General features: G+C 43.5%; 1 protein-coding gene across 1 annotated transcript in view; it reads left to right on the plus strand.

Moving 5' to 3' along the window:
* The window catches only part of LOC101361866 (sodium channel protein type 11 subunit alpha), a 170,432-nt gene that overhangs the window by 136,591 nt on the left and 15,193 nt on the right, over positions 1-18,648 (plus strand). Inside the window, exons 13-19 of the mRNA XM_012555812.1 lie at positions 4,797-4,910; positions 5,658-5,772; positions 8,022-8,176; positions 11,068-11,241; positions 15,093-15,194; positions 15,646-15,915; positions 16,596-16,649. Of these exons, the coding sequence (XP_012411266.1) occupies positions 4,797-4,910; positions 5,658-5,772; positions 8,022-8,176; positions 11,068-11,241; positions 15,093-15,194; positions 15,646-15,915; positions 16,596-16,649 (984 nt within the window). The remainder of the gene's footprint in view (positions 1-4,796; positions 4,911-5,657; positions 5,773-8,021; positions 8,177-11,067; positions 11,242-15,092; positions 15,195-15,645; positions 15,916-16,595; positions 16,650-18,648) is intronic.

The raw sequence follows: 18,648 nt of genomic DNA on the forward strand, positions 1-18,648 counted from the left end.
AGTAGGTGTGTGTTTAACTTTATAAAAACAAACTAACAAACAAAAACTAATAGTTTTCCAAAGTTGTTGAACCATTTACACTCCTGCTAGCAATATATCAGAGTTCGAGTTGCTTCAAATTTTTACCAGTAATTGGTGGTGTCTTTTTTTTGGGGGGGTGGGGGTAAATGTCAGCCTTTCCAGGGAGTGTTTAGCGGTATCTCATTGTAATTTCAATATGCATCTCCTTAATTACTAACAATGTTCAACTTTTTTCATGTGCTTATTGGACATTCGTATAGTTTCCTTTGTGAAGTGTCGATTCAAGTTTTTTCCTATGTTTTTTTAGGTTGAATTATCTTTTTATTATTGACTTGTATTTTGGATACAAGTCCTTTGTTAGATTTATGTACTGAAAATATTTTCTCCCAGCCTGTGGCTTGACTTCATTTTTTTAATGGTGACTTTGATGAACAGAAGTTTTTAATTTTATTGAAATATAATTTATCGATATTTTCTTTTATGGTTATTGCTTTCTGTGCCCTATCTAAGAACTCTGCCTACCCCCAGGTGGCAAAGATAACACTGTATGATTCCTTCTAGAAGTTTTGTAGTTTCAGCTCTTATACTTAGGGTGATGATCTGCCTCATATTAGCTTTTATGTATGGTGTGAAGTAGGGGACAAGGTTCATTTGTTTTTTATGGTGGTGAATATATAGATAACAAAACATTCGCAGTTAAGTTTCTTTTTTAAACTCAACTTTGTTGCAGTATAATTTATATACAATAAAATGCATCAATTTTAAGAGTACAGTTCAATTTGCAAAATGAATACACCCATGTAATCACCACCACAATCTAGATATAGTACATTTCCATCGCCTCAGAAACTACTCTGCTGCACCTTCCTAGCCAGTAGCTTTCCCCAGCCACAGCCCTGCGCAAGCGGGGCTCTGCTTCCTGTTGCTATAGATGAGCTATACCTTTTCTAGAGCTTCATGTAAGTGAAATTTTACATGGTGTATTCTTTTGTAACAGGTTTCTTTTGCTCAGCATAGTTACCTTAAGGTTTATACATGTTTTTGCATATATGAACATTCACATATAGATACGTATTTGTGGGAACAGACGTTTCTGTTTCTCTTGGGTAAATACCTAGGAGTTTGACTGTTGCATTGTTCAGCAACTTTATATTTAACTCTGTGTAAAACTGCCAAACTGCTTTCCAGAGTAGTTGTAACATACTGCATTCCCTCAGCAATGTATCAAAGTTCCATTTGCTCCACATCCTTGACAGCCGTCAGTTGTTTCTCCCTTTTTGGTTTTAACCATTTGAGTGGGTGTAGAGTGGCGTCTCATTGTGGCTTTCATTTTTGTTTCTCTGATAAATAATGATCGTGCACACCTTTTTCACATGCCTCTTGGCCATTCATGTATCTTCCTTGATGAAGTATCTGTTTTCTGTTTTTATTGAGGGATTTGTCTTCTTATCATTGTGTTGTAAGAGCTCATTACGTATTCTCAACGTAAGGCCTTTGTCTGGTATGTAAGAGCTCATTACATATTCTGAATGCAAGGCCTTTGTCTGATATGTATATTGTACATGTTTCCACTAGTCTGTGGCTGCCTTTTTATTTTCTTCGTGGTGTCTTTCAATGCACAGAAGATTTTCATTTTAATGAAGTATAATTTATCAAAATTCCTCCTATGATTCATACTTCTGTTTCCTTCCTAAGAAACCTTTGGACACCCTAAGGCTGCAAAGATTTTTTCATATGTTTTATTCTAGAATTTTATAGGTTTAACTCTTAAGTTCGAATCCATAATTCATTTCAATTTAATTTTTATATATGGTGTGATTTGAAGCATTTTTTCCCCTGTGTATATACCCAGTGATTCCAGTACCATATATAGAAAAGACTGTTCTTTTCCCAATGGATCAGCTCGACATCTTGGTCAAAAATCAATTAGCCATCTGTATATTTAGGTCTAGTTCTAGACTCTTTATTCAGTTTCATGGATCTGTATATCTATATATCTTTATCAGATGTTTTGGCTATTGTGAGTCCTTTGCATGTACCTACGCATTTTAAAATCAGTTTGTCAAATTTTAACAAAAAAGACGGTATGAGCCCGCTTATATGAAATATCTAGAATAGGTAGATACATAGAGACCAAAGTTTATTAGCGGCTATCAGGGATGGAAAGGAGGGAAAGACTCACCGCTTAGAGAGCACTGAGCTTCTGTTAAGGGTGATGGAAAGATCTGGAAACCGACAGAGGTGATGGTTGTCCAACATGATGAATGTAGTTAACGTCACTAAATAGTACATGTAAAATAAGGCTGAAATAGCAAACATTTTGTTAGCTATATATTTAACACAATTAAAAAAAAGACTGGTAGGGTTTTGGTTGGGATTTCATTGAATACATGGATCATTTTATAAACAATTGGCATCTTAACAATATTGAGTCTTCATGTGTGTCTCTCCACTTAAATTCTTTAATTTCTCTTAGGTAACGCTTTGTAGTTTTCAGTGTACAAGTCTTGACATATTTGGGTAAATCTATCCATAAGTGGTTAACATTTTTATGCTATTATGAGTATCACTCTTAAATATCAATTTCCAGATTTTATTATTAGTATATAGAAATGCAGTTAACTTTTGTATATTGACCTTATATCCTGCAACTTTGATAAACTGACATTATTTCTAATAGCTTTTTTTTATAAAAAAAAATTATGAATGTGTATTGAATTTCCTGAAATAAGTTTCCTGCATCTGTTGAGATGATCATATGGGTTTTTATTTATTTTGAATGTTAAATCACCTTTGCATTTCTTGGATCATCTCTACTTGGTTGTAGTATATTATCCTTTTACATGTATCTGGCTCCTTGAGTGTCCTTTTTGGTGAAGTGTCTGTTCATGTCTGTTTTAGTTCTTTAGTGCTGCTATAACAGAAATACTACAGTAGATGCCCTTAACAAACAGAAATTTATTCTCTCACAGTTTAGGTGGCTAGAAGTCCCAATTCAGGGCCCCAGCTCTAGGGGAAGGCTTTCTCTGTTGGCTGTGGGGGAAAGTCTTTGTCTCCTTTCAGCACCTGTGGGCCCAGCATTCCTTAGAGGTCTCTGTGTGTCTTGGCATGACAGGTTACAATTCAGGATCAGAAACCACTCAGGATACAGTTCTTGGGTCAGGACAGCTTCTCAGCCATGCCTGCAGGCAGGCGTCTCCCTGTCTCTCTCTCTCAGCCCTCAGCCCTCGGCCCTTTGGCCCCTCAGCCAGGCCAGGCCTCTGTTCAGGGAGGCGTTACAAAGTTCTTTAGCTCTGCTGACGAGTGCCTGGAGGCATCCCACTCTGCCAGCAAGCCTCCTGCCTGAAGGCACTCAGCTCTCTCACTCTGTGGGTTGGCACACCCACTGTGCCATCTCTTGCTGATCTCCTGGTTCAGCTGCTGCTGCTTCTCTGCCACCACTTCTTGCCATCTTACACTGTCTCTGGTGTTATAGCTCTCTGTCTCCTGGGTCTAGGAAGTTCTCAGTGCAGGGACCCCAGGTCCAGAGGACATGTTCCACACCCAGCTCTTCGTTTTTGGTAGTGGTGAGGTCCCCTCCTCTCTGCTCGCTGCTCTCTCCTTTTATCCCTTGTAAGACAAAAGGTGTGATGCAAGCAAGGGTGTGACTCGAGTGAGGGTGGTGCTGTGACCTTACTGAAGGCCGTGACTCGGTACAACATACACTAATTCTGCCTCATTACAGACAGAGGTTTAGGATTCGCTTTATTTTTATGTTCTGTTTTTGGTCCATAGAGATGTTTACCTGTTTGTGTGTATGTGTATGTGTGTCTTTGTCTACTTGTGTGTGAATGTGTGTGTGTAACTCTGTATGTTCAAAGTGGAGAAGTATTCTTAAATCATGACCTTATAATGTCAAATTCACAGGAATTCTCACAAAGACTTTAGGGTGAGACTCTAAGTCTCTAAGATGAGACTTGGCACATCCTTCTTGGATATTCTTGGAGGTTATAAGACCAAATTTATTTTGCATTTTGATGTAGCAATATATTTTCATATTTTCCTTTTATACCTTTTGGAGCCTGGTGGCACAGTGGTTAAGAGTACGGCTGCTAACCAAAAGGTCAACAGTTCAAATCCACCAGCCGCTCCTTGGAAACCCTATGGGACAGTTCTACTCTGCCGTATAGGGTCGCTCTGAGTCGGAATCAACTCGATGGCAACAGGTTTTTGGTTTATGCCTTTTGATCTCTTATTTTGCTAAGGAAACCCGTCTGTACTTCAAAGGGTAAAAAATTATTTTCCAAAATTTGTTTCTAACATTTCTTCATTTATTTTTATAATATTGAAATATCAGATGATAATGGATTTTGTTTTTATTGTATTCTGGCACTGTATTATTGGGGGGGGGATGGCTAATTATACCATTTATTAAATAATTTATTATTTAGCTATTGAATTGAAAGGACACATTTTTAAAATATATTAGATACTCATGTGTTTCATGTCTCTTGTATCTTCCTCTGATTTATCTGTCAAAGTTTATACCAAAATCATGCTGTTTTGATTAGATAACTTTTCAGTAAGTTTCAATATATGTTTCCTGTAGTAGTTTTCCCAGAATGAGTTCACAGTAAGTCTTTCCACGAGCAGTTTTGAGAAGTAAAAAGAAGAAGGTTCTAATGTCACAGACTAGTCTCATGACAAACAAAAATCCACACAGCATTTAGACTTTGTCCTCACAAGTGAGGTGCCCAGGCGGAATGTTGACTCTGTTTTGGGCTTCTCTGTGTCAGGCCTGTGAACTCCATCAGAAAACCGTGAAGTCTACCAGCCTAGAAGTTCAGAGTGTGGAAATTGATGTGTTCTCTGAAGGTGATGAGCGTGCGACAGCATACAATCCCCGAAAGGTAACTCTCCCGGGGTGTCGCCTGCAGGTTGATCCGCACGCCTTCTCCGGGATAGCCGTTACGGAGGAATGCCAGGATCGATGTGAAGAAAACTGCTGCGAGTGGGTTTTAAGCCAAGGGTTTAAAGGGTTTAAAGGCCAGGGTTTCTCAGCCTCGGCCCTGTCACGTGTTGGGCAAGGCAATTCCTCGTTGCAGGGGCTGCCATGGGTGTTGCGGGATGTTACGCAGCGCCCGTGTCGTATCAACGAAATGCGACTAGATCTCGCCTGCTGTGACAATGAAAAACGCCTCCGGACGGGGCCAAAATGTAGTCTAGGGTGGGAGGGAGGGGAAGGGGCAAAATCAACCCTGGCTGAGAACCACTGGTCTGGACAGATTATGCCAGGAGTTGGATAGCTGAAAATCGCAGTCCCAGGAAGGTAATCTTTTCCTCATGACCTGGCTTCCCTATTGGGTTAGGCAGCCTATCAGGGGTATGGCTTGTAGGGAAGAAAAGGTGAAGGTATTGTGTCTTCATTCGCCTTTCCTCAGCCAAGGAAGAACAGTTAGACAATTCTTTGCTGAGTCAGAGCACTTAGCAAAGGACCCAGTGGGGTCTTCTTCCAAAACCCCTTGCGCCTAGAAGCCTTTGCCTGGCTAGGTGCATCTCTAACAAGCCTGATAATGAAGAATTAGGTACTACCAAGGTGAGAGACTACCAAGGTCTTGGTGAATGACTCTGCCCCTTTCCTCTGTTCTGATGTGCAGACGTCTGACGCTACCAGCCTGCTATCGGAATGTAGCACCATCGATCCGATGTATCCCTTTAGGCAGCTACCTGAAATGGTTCCCCAAAAGCAACCAGAGAGATGTTTGCCCAAAGGTAAGTGGCAGGATTTCTGTTCTTCACTGAAGCTCTGAAGCTTTGGGAGATGCCTTCTTTCTACTTCTACTGGGGAGAAAAGCAAAGAGAGGTCACCCACAGATTCTTGGGGACCTGTATCAGTTCCAGGAAGAGGCCATTTCAGGAAATTCTTGCTTCAAGTGGGCTCAACCTACATAGTCCAACAACCAGGACAGACACTCTAGAAAAGTTTTCTACAAGTCCCACTGGGCCAACATGTCTGCTGCTTTGAATTGTCCCCAGTACATCCTCTGCCGGTATGTAGTTGAGGTCATATACCAAGAGAAGAACTTGGCCATAGCCCAGGGTTGACGGGAGCCCTTGCCAAGCCCTCAACTCGTCCCTTAAGATTCTTGTCTAGGGGGCAGGAGAGCACTGTAGTTAAGAATATCAGCTCTGGAGCTACTGTCTACGCTCACATTCTGTCTTCTCCACTTATGAGCTGTGTGACTTGTTCAGTTTACTTAACCTCTTTGCCTTATTTATAAAATGGTGATAATAATAGTACCTGCTGCAAAGCACTGTTGTGACTGTTAAATGAGAATATGAATCACTTGGAAGAGTGTCTGGCACAAAATAAGCACTCAATAAATGCAGCCTTTCCTGACTCCCTAAGCGGATGTAATGGCCCCTTCCGAACTGCATTCATTATTTCCTGTATTCATTGTGGGGGAATTTGTGTCTGTCTCCACCCCCCACCCTCCCCACCCCATGAGGCTCTCAGAGTTAGTGGCTTATTCAGGATTGTATATCTAGCACGAGCCCCTGGGTGTACAAGTGGTTAAATGCTCAACTTCTAGCCAAAAGGCTGGCTTTCGAACCCACCTGGAGATGCCTTGGAAGACAGGCCTGGTGGTCTGCTTCTGAGAGGTCACAGCCTTGAAAACCCTATGGACCAGTTCCACTCTGCACACATGGGGTCACCATGAGTCGGAATCGACTTGAAATCAACTAACAATAATAACAGATTTAGTGTGAGAATAGGACCTGGCCCAGATTATGGGCTCAACAAATGTTGACAAATAAATAAATAAATGACTCAACAAATGAGTGAATACATCTAAAAATTTTAAATTTCTCCATAAGTTTGGGGCTAGACTGGGCCCAGAAAGAACACCAAGAATGGGTTTCAAGCTCATATTCTCGGTGGTTTGACAACCCCATAGCTGCCCACAGGGGACAGAGGCCAGGCTAGGGATTTCCCGTAGACTGTGGTTCTCCTGACTTACATTTGGACTGGTCCTTGAGGTATGCATAGGACGTCAGTAGTGGAGATGACAAAGATAGGTGAGGTTTCTAGGAGATGGGAAGAGTGGAATAAAAGACAGAAAAACAGTGTTTTAGGAAGAATAACCCACTGGTGTTTTGAAAGATGGAGGGAGGAAAGGGTCAGAGTGAGAAGACCTCACTATGGCCTGGGAAGAAGATGAGTAGAATGTTGTGATTACCGTGAAGTAAGGGTCAGCAGGATTTGGGGAAGGGGAGAGGGAGACAAGGTGGCAAGGGTGATGTGATTCATGCTGAAGACTTGTGTGTGTTGAGAACAAATGCTCCGCTGTTCGTAAACATCTCAACAATTGATCAGATTCTTCCATGTACGGCTTGGGTGGTTCACAAAGTCTGTACCTATCTTAGCTCATTCCATGCAGTTCTTCGGGCACTGTCTGTTTACTATTGCCCGCCACCCTCCCAAAAAAAAAAAAAAATTGTGGTGTAACAAACAACCACAAAACCTCAGTGGTGTACAATAAGAAATGTTTATTGCTCATGTGTCTGCATGATTCAGCTGATCTAGGCTGGGTATCTCTCCTGATCTTGGCAGGCTTCGTTCATACATGTGGTGTTGGCTGGGGACCAGCTGGTCTAGCCTGGGCTCAACTGGGCAGCTTGGCTCTGCTGCACATCTCTATCATCCTCCTCCTGGAGCCTGTGGGCTAGCCCAGGCATGACCTTCTCATGGAGAGGGTACAAGAGAACAAGTGGAAGCACGCACCGTCTCAAGGCCTGGGCTCAGAGCTAGCACGCTGTGACTTCCGCTCCACTCTGTCGACCAAAGCAAGTCAATGGCTGAGCCCAGATTCAAGGGGTTGGAAAAGAGACTCCACCTCGTGGGGGGGACAGCAAAGTCACATGGCAAGGGGCATGCGTACAGGGAGGGCTGAAGAGCTGGGGCTGTTAATGTGATTTACCACAGACACTAACGGTTGTACCACTCTGATTCCTCCCAGGTCTGAGTCCCTGCTTGCCACACTGTCGCGTGGACAAGAGAAGGTCCTTCTGGATCATGTGGTGGAACCTGCGGAAGACCTGCTACCAAATAGTGAAACACAGCTGGTTTGAGAGCTTTGTTATCTTTGTGATTCTGCTGAGCAGTGGGGCGCTGGTAAATGATCATGGTTTTATGCGGGCATTGGGGATCAAGGCAGCCAAGGGAGCTGCATTTGGGCCTGACCCTTCGTGGGGCTATGAACGTGGGGAGAGCAGACAAAAGTGGAATCTTTGCTGCTGGCTTCCCTCGGGGGACAGGGTTTTGCACAACAGCTTCTGGAGTCATGCTCCCACTGGGACATCCCGAAGCCAAAGACACTTTCCCTGTGGGGAGGAGCTCCTGGAGTCTGGCCCTTGGGCCCAGGCCTGTCCACCTACCCCTCACTCTTGGAGGATTCCTAGACATTGTCACCGCATCCTACATGTTTCTTCCTCTAGATCAACAAAATTCCTTCCCTCCCTTTTCCTGAAGACCATAGTGCTGCTTTCTAAAAGGTAAAATGCTAAGGGACAGGGCTACCTGGACCAGATTAGAGTATACTAAGTTGTCTTGGTAGTTGCCATCACTCATGTTTCCTTGAGAAAAGGAACAAGGAGATACCGTTTTCTGGGTATGACAGAGCCTTCCAGTTAGAGGTGAGATCAGTGGGATTGGGAAGTAACTTTGAATGTATCAGTCTCCATAGGCATGTAGTTGCAACCCCCTTTCTGCTCTGCTCTCTCCTCACCTTTGGTCCTTCTCTACCCCTCCCCCTTCTCCCTTGAGGGACCCTATCTTCTCCCTATACATCTACACACATCTCTCTCTCTCACCCTCCCCTTCTATCTTGTGTCTGTCCTTCAAATAACATAAAACTAAACTGTCTAACTCTTTGTCATATCAAGTGAATGGCATTCTGGGTTCTCCCTTATTGATTCAGAGTGACAGACCCCTTCACAATAAGTAGCTAGCAAATGGAAGGGACAAGGAAATGCTTTGCGCCCACACACCCCGCCTTCCTGGCTAGTGCTTCACACCTGTGTAACCTGTAGGTGAAAGAAGATGAGCACATGCTGGGGCCCACCTGGGTCTGTGGTCAACCTGCATCCCCACTGATCCACTCAATGGAACACAAAGTATTCCTCAAACAAAACAGCAAATCTCTAAAACCAGCCCAAGGAACTCCCTTGGTTAATTTTTATTGCTAACCCTTGGTCTAGGGTTATGTGTAGCCTTCTGGTGATGACGTTTTCACTGGCTGTCTACTCTTACTCAAGTGGTAGAATTTCTCTCATTTGTTTCACAAATGGTAATCGGTGTCTCCCAAGCCCTGTGCTAGCAAGTGGGAAAACAGTGATGTGGTTATTGGACCCAGGCACATGCCCCATGGTGCCATGGAATGAAAACTTGAAATCAGAGAAGTAGCAGAGGGCACACAGTCCTCCTCATTCTCATCTTCCCTCAGAGAGGCCAGTGTAGGCTGGGCAGAGTGGGACTGAAAACAATGCAGAGGGTTCCAGAAGGACCCAGTCCCTGTTTCGTTATGCTGTTTACAGAGAAATGGGGACAAAAAATATTGAGTGTTCTGGCCACTGTCTGATTCTGTATAGCTCAGCAGCATCAACATCACCTGGAAGCTTGTTAGAAATGCAGAGTCTTGGGTCCATCCCAGACCTTCTGAATTAGAATCTGCCTAGTAACAAGCTCCCTAGGTGATTCAGAGCTCATTAGGGTTTGGGAAATCCTGGTCTAGGCAACTATGTAATAATGGGAGCTCCTTTGAGTAGGAAATGGACTAGATTTAATGTACAAGCCTCCCAAGCTCAATTGCTGATATCAGTCTGTTCTCCTGTTGTACTAACTCAGATCTGCTGAGCCAGCTTGTTGCTAAGTTTCAAAAAGGAGGGAGGAAATGAGCTTCCAGCGCCATTCAGATTTGTCTCTTCCCAAAAGACAGACAGACAAACCCCTGACCTCCAGGAGCTTGGAGTCTTGTAGGGAAGACAGATGAAGTCCAGGCAATTATAGACCAGGGTCATAACTGATACACTCAGAGCAGCAGAGGGTGGCATGGGCGGATGTAGGAAGGGGACCTAGCCCAGTGTTGGTGGAACAAGGACAGTTTCATATAGAAAATATCAGCCAAGCTGAGATCTGAAGGCTGACAAGGAGCTGGCAGAGGAGGAGGTCAGAAACCCACTTTGGAACTGGAAGCAAGACTGTTGAACTCTTTTGCATTCTTTTTTACCAGGGCCCATGGAGTGCTTATACCCTAATTATATAGACCCTGCAGAGTCACACAAACATTTTAGGGGAGGGAAGTGTTTGGATGTAGCATGAAAAGGTTTGCTCTGAGAGCCAGGATACCTCGTTTTTGTAATCACACTTAATAAATGTTTAACACTCTAAGGAATGTACACTGGAAACTCTAGCCCAGAGCTTCCAAACTCTCTTGCATGTCATGGTGCACATACAAAGTGATTGTGTTTGCTGGGACCACTGGTGTAAATGAATGAGGCTGCTTGTGGTGGAAGGTGACGGGCCTCGGGGTTAGCAGGATCTAGAGTGTGGGCTAGAGAGTCTGGACTTGATATTGTAGGCAGTGGAGGACCACTGAATAGAGCCTCTCACATACATAGGAGGACGAAAGAGATGGCGTATACCACTGGTGGTTCTGGCACAATAATGTTGGCAAGAGCTGAAAGGATTAGTGTCCAATGTGGTGAGACTGGAGGCAGGACGACCCGTTAAGAGGGTGCCTCTGTATTCCAGGGGAGAAGTGATGAAAACCTGGGGAACTATAGTGATGCAGAAGTCCAGAAATAGACCTTTCCTTTCCCGTTTTCACTCACCCGAGGAATCAATCCCTTTGGGAAAGGTCAGCCTTAACACCTTTCGAGCAAAACCTTATTTACCAAGAGAGATATTAATTGGTTCATATAAGGAAGACAAATAAAAAGCAAAGTTAGCAAGAAGGGCTATGCAAATACTCAACCTGGCCTAAGGGCTATGCTTTATCATTTCAGGTATTTGAAGATATACATCTTGAGGAACAGCCCAACATTAAAAAATTACTTAATTGTACTGACAGTATTTTCACGTACATTTTTATCCTGGAGATGGGTCTGAAATGGGTGGCCTTTGGATTTAGCAAGTATTTCACCAGTGCCTGGTGCTGGCTGGATTTCATCATTGTGATCGTAAGTTTGCCATCTGTGTCCCATGCGGGTCGAGGGTAGGGGGGAGTGGGGCAAAGAGGGAGGGGACCATAGAGGAACTGCTTTTGCTGTGTGTCTCATATGCGTACCCCTTCAGCATATTTTTCTTGCTGTCATTGCATCTCCACAGTGCTTGTACTTGTCCTTCATCTAGCAGCTGTCCAGCCTTCCCCGGGTTCCACTCGGACACACTGCACTTCGTATGCTCACCACCCAGCCCCTTCCATGGGTGGCACTCATCCACTTCACTCCATAAGCACTACTTATGTCAGGTATACACGTAGAATACCTTTGAGTACCCTCCATTTTCCCCTCTCCTTCACCTTTCCATTTCTTTTCAAGATGTCTCAAAGCAGCTTAGGAGCCAGCAGGTTGGTCTGGTTCCCGTCTTGACTGCCAAGCAACATAAGAGGATTGTTCACACACATTCTCTCATTTGATCTGCACAACAGTGTCCCAGATAAGCAGTGTTATACAGCACCTACCACCGTACAGACAAGGAAACCTGAAGCTCAGAGGATCAGCAGCTTGCTTCAGGTCACAGAGTTGATAAGTGGTGAAGTTAGGATTCACACCTTAGTCCGGATGATGCTAAGGCTGATAATAGCAATGTTGTTTTTAGTTGCTCAGTTGCCATCGAGTCGATTCTGACTCATGGTGACCCTGTGTGTTGCAGAGTAGAACTGCTTCATAGGATTCTTAAGGCTGCGGCCTTTCAGAAGCAGATCGCCAGGCATGTCTTCCCAGGTGCCTCTTGGTGGGTTCAAACCACCAACCTTTTCGCTAGTAGTTGAGTGCTTAACTGTTCGTGCCACCCAAAATAAAAAACCAAACCCACTGCCTTCAAGTTGATTCCAACTCATAGCGACCCTATAGACAGGGTAGAACTGCCCCCTAGATTTCCGAGGAGCGGCTGGTGGATTTGAACTGCCGACCTTTTGGTTAGCAGCTAAGCTCTTAATCACTGTGCCACCGTGGACCACATTTATTGTGCTTTCTGTGTGCCAGCTGCTCTGCCGGGTGCTTCATCTGCATCGTCTGTTTCAGTTATCGCAGCTATCCTACGTGGTAGCTACTACTGCGTTTCCCATTTTCAGAGGAAGAAACTAAGTCACAGAGAAGCTAAGAAACGTGTTCAACGCTAACCAGCTAGAAGTGGTGGAGGGCGCTTAAACCTCTGAAGTCTCACTCCAGAGCCCTTGATTTTTGTAACATCTATACCCTTTCTAAGGAGTTCTGGTGGCACAGTGGTTAAAGCGCTCAGCTGCTAACCCTAAGGTCAGTGGTTCAAACCTACCAGGCGCTCCAAGGGAGGAAGATACAACAGTCTGCTTCCGTGAAGATTTACAGCCTTGGAAACCCTATGGGCAGCTCTATAGGGTCACTATGAGTCAGAATCGACTCGATGATGAGTTTTTTTTTTTTTTAAAATATCCTTTCTACCATGAGATAATTAGCTAGGTTTTGTCCCTGCTATTTAAGAAAGTAGAGGCAACAAATACATGAGCACAAGTCATGTCACTGGCAAACCCCACTGAAGAACCACATTGTTATTGGTGGACACGAATAGGCCATGTGGTCTGGAAGGCATCAGTGCCATGGGGGCGCCAATGGGAATCAAAGAAAGGAACAGAAGTAGCCACATGTTTTTCAGTCCTATCAGCTTCCAGAGTACAAATCCCTCTGTCCCCACCATCTTATTAGATTATAATGAAAAACCTGTAAGTTAGGTGAAAAGATGATTGTTACCTCCATTCTAGGGGCCTGTGGTTTACTGGAGAAAAGCCTTAGACTTAGGAGACCTAACTTGTCTACTCTCTTTCTGTCAGACATTAAGCAAAGCACTTCCCCTCTTTTGGCATTAGTTTTCACAAGCATAAACATGAAGATGTGACTATAAATTGCCCAAATACAGAATGAAAAGCATAAATCTAGCAATAACCATTAAAAATACTGAAACAGTCCATAACCATACAGTCGAAAAAAAGGGTACCAGGCCCAGATGGTTTTACAGGAAAGTTTTACCAAACTTCCAAGGAACAGTTAATCGCAATATTATCCAAAGTGTTACAAAGAATAGAAAAAGAGAAGGAGCTTGAAAACTTATTTAATAAGACAAGTATAACCTCAATTTAAAAAAAAAAAAGGAATACAGTAAGAAAAGAAAATGACTGGTCAGCCTTTTTTATGAACATAGATATGAAAATTTTAAATAAAATGTTAGAAAATTGAATCCAACAGTTTATTTAAAAATACACAATGACTAAGTTGGTTTATCCTAGGAATTCAAAGACATCCCACTCTGAAGAGTGCAGAGTAGGAAAGAATCAAAAAAAAAAAAAAAAAAAAAAAACCACTGCCATACAGTCAGTTCTGACTCACAACAACCCTATAGAGTGGGAAAGAATGTGGGTGTTTTTATGTCTGAATGTGTCATCTGTGCCTCCCAGTTTGGTGGAACAGAAACTGGGGATAAGGCTCTAGGTGAAAAGGTATACAATGTCCTTGTAGGAACAGTTCTTCCCCACCAATGACAGCAGTGATTTGGGAAAATCAGAAGAACTGCTGAGCTTTGCCACCATTTTCCCTCTGGCCAGGACCTAGGTAGAAAGAGTATTTGTGGAAAAACTGCTTAAATAACTCTCCCAACAAGTAATGATATTACAAAAATACCTATTTAAAAAACCAGGATACTATGAACACCATCAAAATATTTTGAATTGATAGTGATTTTAAAATCTTGTTATACTGTCATATTAAGTCACTTAATTAACTCTCCTAACTTGCAAATATTTTACTAGTACAATGGAGCTTGAAGAGTTAGTGCAGGATATTTTTAGATAATAATGAACTCTGATGTCAGCTTGTCAGGAGTATCACAATTCATCTCCTGTCCAGGTGAGCAAACCCCTTCCAAGTCGAGGCTCTGAAGACTCTTTATAACCAATAACAATGGCTGAAGATCTGCAAAAAGTGGTCTTTGACTAGCTCAGCATACCATTAGGTTTTACTTTAGTATACTTATAGAGCTCTCTAAACCTCAGCCCTGTCTTTCTAGGGAAAAGTATGTTGGGAGAGAAAACTGCTTTTAATTCCCCCAAAAGGAGCTATTTGAGTAAACAAACAATTTAATATTTCTTTGTAACTTTGTGATATAATTTCAAACTTACAGAAAAGTTGCAAAAAATAGTATAAAGAACCCATTATGCTCTTTTTTGCCTATTTACCAATTGTTAACATTTCACCCCATTTGCTTTGTCATTTTCTCCTTCTATTTTTCTCTGAACTACTTGAAATCAAGTTGCAGACATCAGGCTCCTTTGGCCCCAAACATTTCAGTGTGTTTTTCCTAAGAACAAGGACATTGTTTCTCATAATCACAGGAATTATCCCACTTAGGAAATTTAACATTGCATCAATATTGAAATTCACAGTCCATTTTCAAATTTTGTCAAATTGTCACAATAAGGTCCTTCATGGCTGATTTTCCCTCCCAATCAGGATTCAGTCCAGGATTCCACACTGCATTTAATTACTACGCCTCCTTGATTTCCTTTAATACAACAGTTCTTCAGCCTTTCCTTATCTTTCATTAAACAAGTAATATAAACACATCATCCTCTCCCTTATGGACTGTATCTTTGCCAGACAAGGAGACAAACGGACTCTCCAGTTGCCCTCTCCCTTCCAGCAAGGTCTGACAGGCTAGTGTATCTGGATAGTCCACATGGACATGATACGTTCTGCCTTCTCAGAATGAGGGCTCCGAATACCCCACCAGCTTCCTTGGGCATACCGTCAGGTGCACCACCTGTGGCCTCTCTTCCCGGCAGGTCTCTGTGACCAGTCTCATCAACTCCAAGCCCTTAAAGTCCTTCCGGACTCTGCGAGCACTCAGGCCCCTTCGTGCGCTGTCTCAGTTTGAAGGAATGAAGGTATGTTCTTCAGGCGGATGGGAGAAAGCTCAGCTGGCGAAGCAAAGATATTAGCTGCTCCTGGACTTGGGTTTCCTTAAATTGCCAAGATTTTCCTGGGCTCCTCCCCACCTAGCCCAGTGCTTAGAATTTGGGAGTTGTCAAGAAGTCTAAGTCTATAGTCTCCACCCGAAAAGAGTTTTGGTGACAACCAAGATGGGCGCTGGCTTCCCCTCAGAGTCCTAAGGCAGGAGTCCCATATGTCCATCATCAGAGGACACTTCTCAGGTTATCCTCAGTGGAGAACATAGGAGTCATGGAGCTGAGAGTAGGGGGGAGGGAAGGGCATGGAGAATGAAGGCATAGCTTGAAGAGATCCAGCCTCACACAGTGGACCAAGCCTGGGGAGGTCAAGGGCTTGGTGACTCCCGCACGCCTCTTGGAATCTTCTTCTTCCATTTTATTCCTAAAGGTGGTGGTCAATGCTCTCATAGGTGCCATCCCTGCCATTCTGAATGTCTTGCTTGTCTGCCTCATTTTCTGGCTCATATTTTGTATCCTGGGAGTAAGCATCTTCTCTGGAAAATTTGAAAGATGTGTTAATAAAACAGATATGAACTCAGTTATAGATCATGAAATCATTGCAAACAAAAGCCAGTGTGAGAGTGAAAATCTCTGCTGGGTCAACCTGGATGTGAACTTTGACAATGTGGGAATGGCTTACCTCGCTCTGCTGCAAGTGGTAAGTGTTGTTGGCATGTTTTTTACTCTGAGAACACTTAGAAGAATTATAAGTCATTTCTCAGCTAATAAGAGTGCAGCGACTCCATTGGGATAATGGTCATGTGAGAATCAATGCCCCCTACAATTGACCCCTACTGAACATCTCCAACCTTATTGTCTACTAAGCCTCAATCTCCAGGTGATAGCCCTTTGAAGGTCTGTACGTCTCACCTTGTCCTACACAGCACCTTGCTCTCCAGAGCTCAGCCAGACAGGGGTGGGGCCTGAAATGCCAGGTCATCCAGTAAGAAGGGCTCTCTGTTGGAAGTCCATCCCAGGTGAAACCAGAGTACCCAGGTCTTGGGCAGACAGTGCAAACAGATGTGGCATCAGAGAAGAGGGAACAAGACTTAACCAGGGGAACAAAACGGTCCACAGCATCTCTAACAATATTCTCAGATGGAAATTTATTTTGTTTTTAAACTTTGTAATCTTGTACAAATGAAGAAGAAGAAGAAAATCCAAGCCACGCCATCCTTGAGCCCCCTCCTCCTGTTCTTTTATTTGGACATTCTGTCCTGGAAGAGTGGGACATCATCTTAAGTATACCTTCCCACCAGGTCTTGCTTGCTTTGCATGGCTTGTGTCTGTTGACAGCAAGTCTACAATTATATTTGTGTTTCTTTGCTTTTGTTGCAGGCGACGTTTAAGGGCTGGACAGATATTATGTATGCAGCTGTCGATTTTAGAGGGGTGAGTCTTTGTTTCACTGTATTACAGAGAGCTAGGGTCAAATGAGGTATATCATGTCATGGATAGTCCAGGACTTCCTGCATCACAGTCCCAGTGGCCAGGGTTTCTCTTCCTTACTTTCCTTGGAACAAAGCACCATGAAATAACACTGCTCAATTAAAAAGGTTCTTATGCTCCTTCAGTGAGTATCTGACACCCTCCCATACTCCAGAGCCCAGTCCTCTTTCTCCATGAGGACCAAGGAGAAACCACTCATGAAGGAGATGCAACCAGAAGCAACAGAACCACACGAGGCCTTGATTTTCCTCTATCTCACCTCTTCTCCAGATGAGTGGACAGACAAGCCAAATTTCAAAGGGCATTGCCCTTGGCTATGGGAAAACCTTAAGACTGGACTAAATCTGAGCAAGAGAGACCCTCCCATGGCCCAGGCTCTCCAGAGATGGAAGGGTTTCTGGTGATTGCCAGCTGTTGAACTCTAGCTAAATCGAAGGCAATCAAGGGTTTACAAAGTTGGAAGAATACTCAGTAATCTCATCCATTTCTACTTCCCAGTTTGTAAAACTGAGGAATAAAGAAAGAGTTGCCCAATGGTTGAGTCAAGGATGGAATGAGGATCACTAACGTTTTTCCTATCATAACACATGTATGTGTTGTTTGAGAATCTGTAGAGTTGATTTCTGGCACATACATAGTAAGTGTTCGATAGATGTGAGCTGGTAGTAGGAACGGGTGTATGAATAGCGGTATAGAAGTAGTAGAGGTAATTTATTACAAATGAAATATTCTTAAATTATCAATGTGCTCATTTCTTTTGTGGTTTTGATTACATGATTTTTACCCTAGTTTGCCTTAGGCACCCATCTGCCTTGAGGTGGAGTTGAGGGGTAGGGAGGAGATCTTACCCAGGTGTATGGGAGAAGAGGTATGTGGCTTACACGTGCTCCCAGATCAAGCGATGGGTGGGGAAGATGTATGGAGGGTCCCTGCCCTGATGCTGGCCCTGGGATGTGCTTGCTGGTGGACTCTGGCTTCTAGCTTGATGACCCTTGTCTGTGTAGTCACAGAGCGTCCCGTTGGTCTCAAATACTGAAGCTGTGCCTGGTGAAACCATGAGCCATTCTCTGCCTTAACTCCTCCTGGCCTCGGATGCAGACTTTTTTATTTTTTTTGCCCTATCTTCCACACGGCCCCCTGGTGCAGCAGTCTACTCCCACTCCTTGCTGTGAGGCCCGCCATGGCTATCAACTCCATGTCCAAGCCATGTGGGACTGAGGGACGTTCAAGAGACTATGCTACGCTAGCCTCCTAACTAAGCCTGCCTGCCTGATATATCCCAGGCCTTCCTAGCACAGCCATCTCCTCCCAGAAAAACAGAAATGGAACACAAACCCCTTTCATACCCTCCATGTTCCCCTCAAATCCCTGTAGATCCAGAGGGAGAATCAGAACATACACATCACGTCTCTGCTCTTCTCTGTCTCCCTGTTTCTTCTCCCACAATTCCCTAGGGACGAGTTGAGCAAGCTTTTGTCTTCTACTCCTGTCTGAACCTCTCTTACAGAAAACTCTATCCCTTCAAGCTGTTGATGTACCAAAGAGAGACAGACACAAAGGAACTTAGACACACCTACATCTCAAGTCGACAACCTAGTTTGCAAGACTATCAGCCCACTGCATAGTCTTATTTTAACTGTCAGATGCGGAACATTAATTCTTTCTTTCTGCTACACTGTTTCTGTAATAATATTTACTCTTTGCTCAAACAAATGGATACCTCAAGTCAGCTGAGACTAAGATCAGCTACTCTTTAAGGCCAAAGACAAAAGTGGTATTTTCAAATTCTTACCTTAGTTACACTAGTATATATGATAGGCGTTGAGTAGCGAATATAAATACATTCGACAGATGACAGATCCATCATAGTTATAGTTATAACTCATAGCTATATCTTGGAATGAGATCAGGAGAAGAAGAAGGGGAGTCTTCCCATCACTTT

The sequence above is a fragment of the Trichechus manatus genome, unplaced genomic scaffold, assembly GCF_000243295.1.
Source record: "Trichechus manatus latirostris isolate Lorelei unplaced genomic scaffold, TriManLat1.0 scaffold00049, whole genome shotgun sequence".
In the NCBI taxonomy this organism is placed as follows: domain Eukaryota; kingdom Metazoa; phylum Chordata; class Mammalia; order Sirenia; family Trichechidae; genus Trichechus; species Trichechus manatus.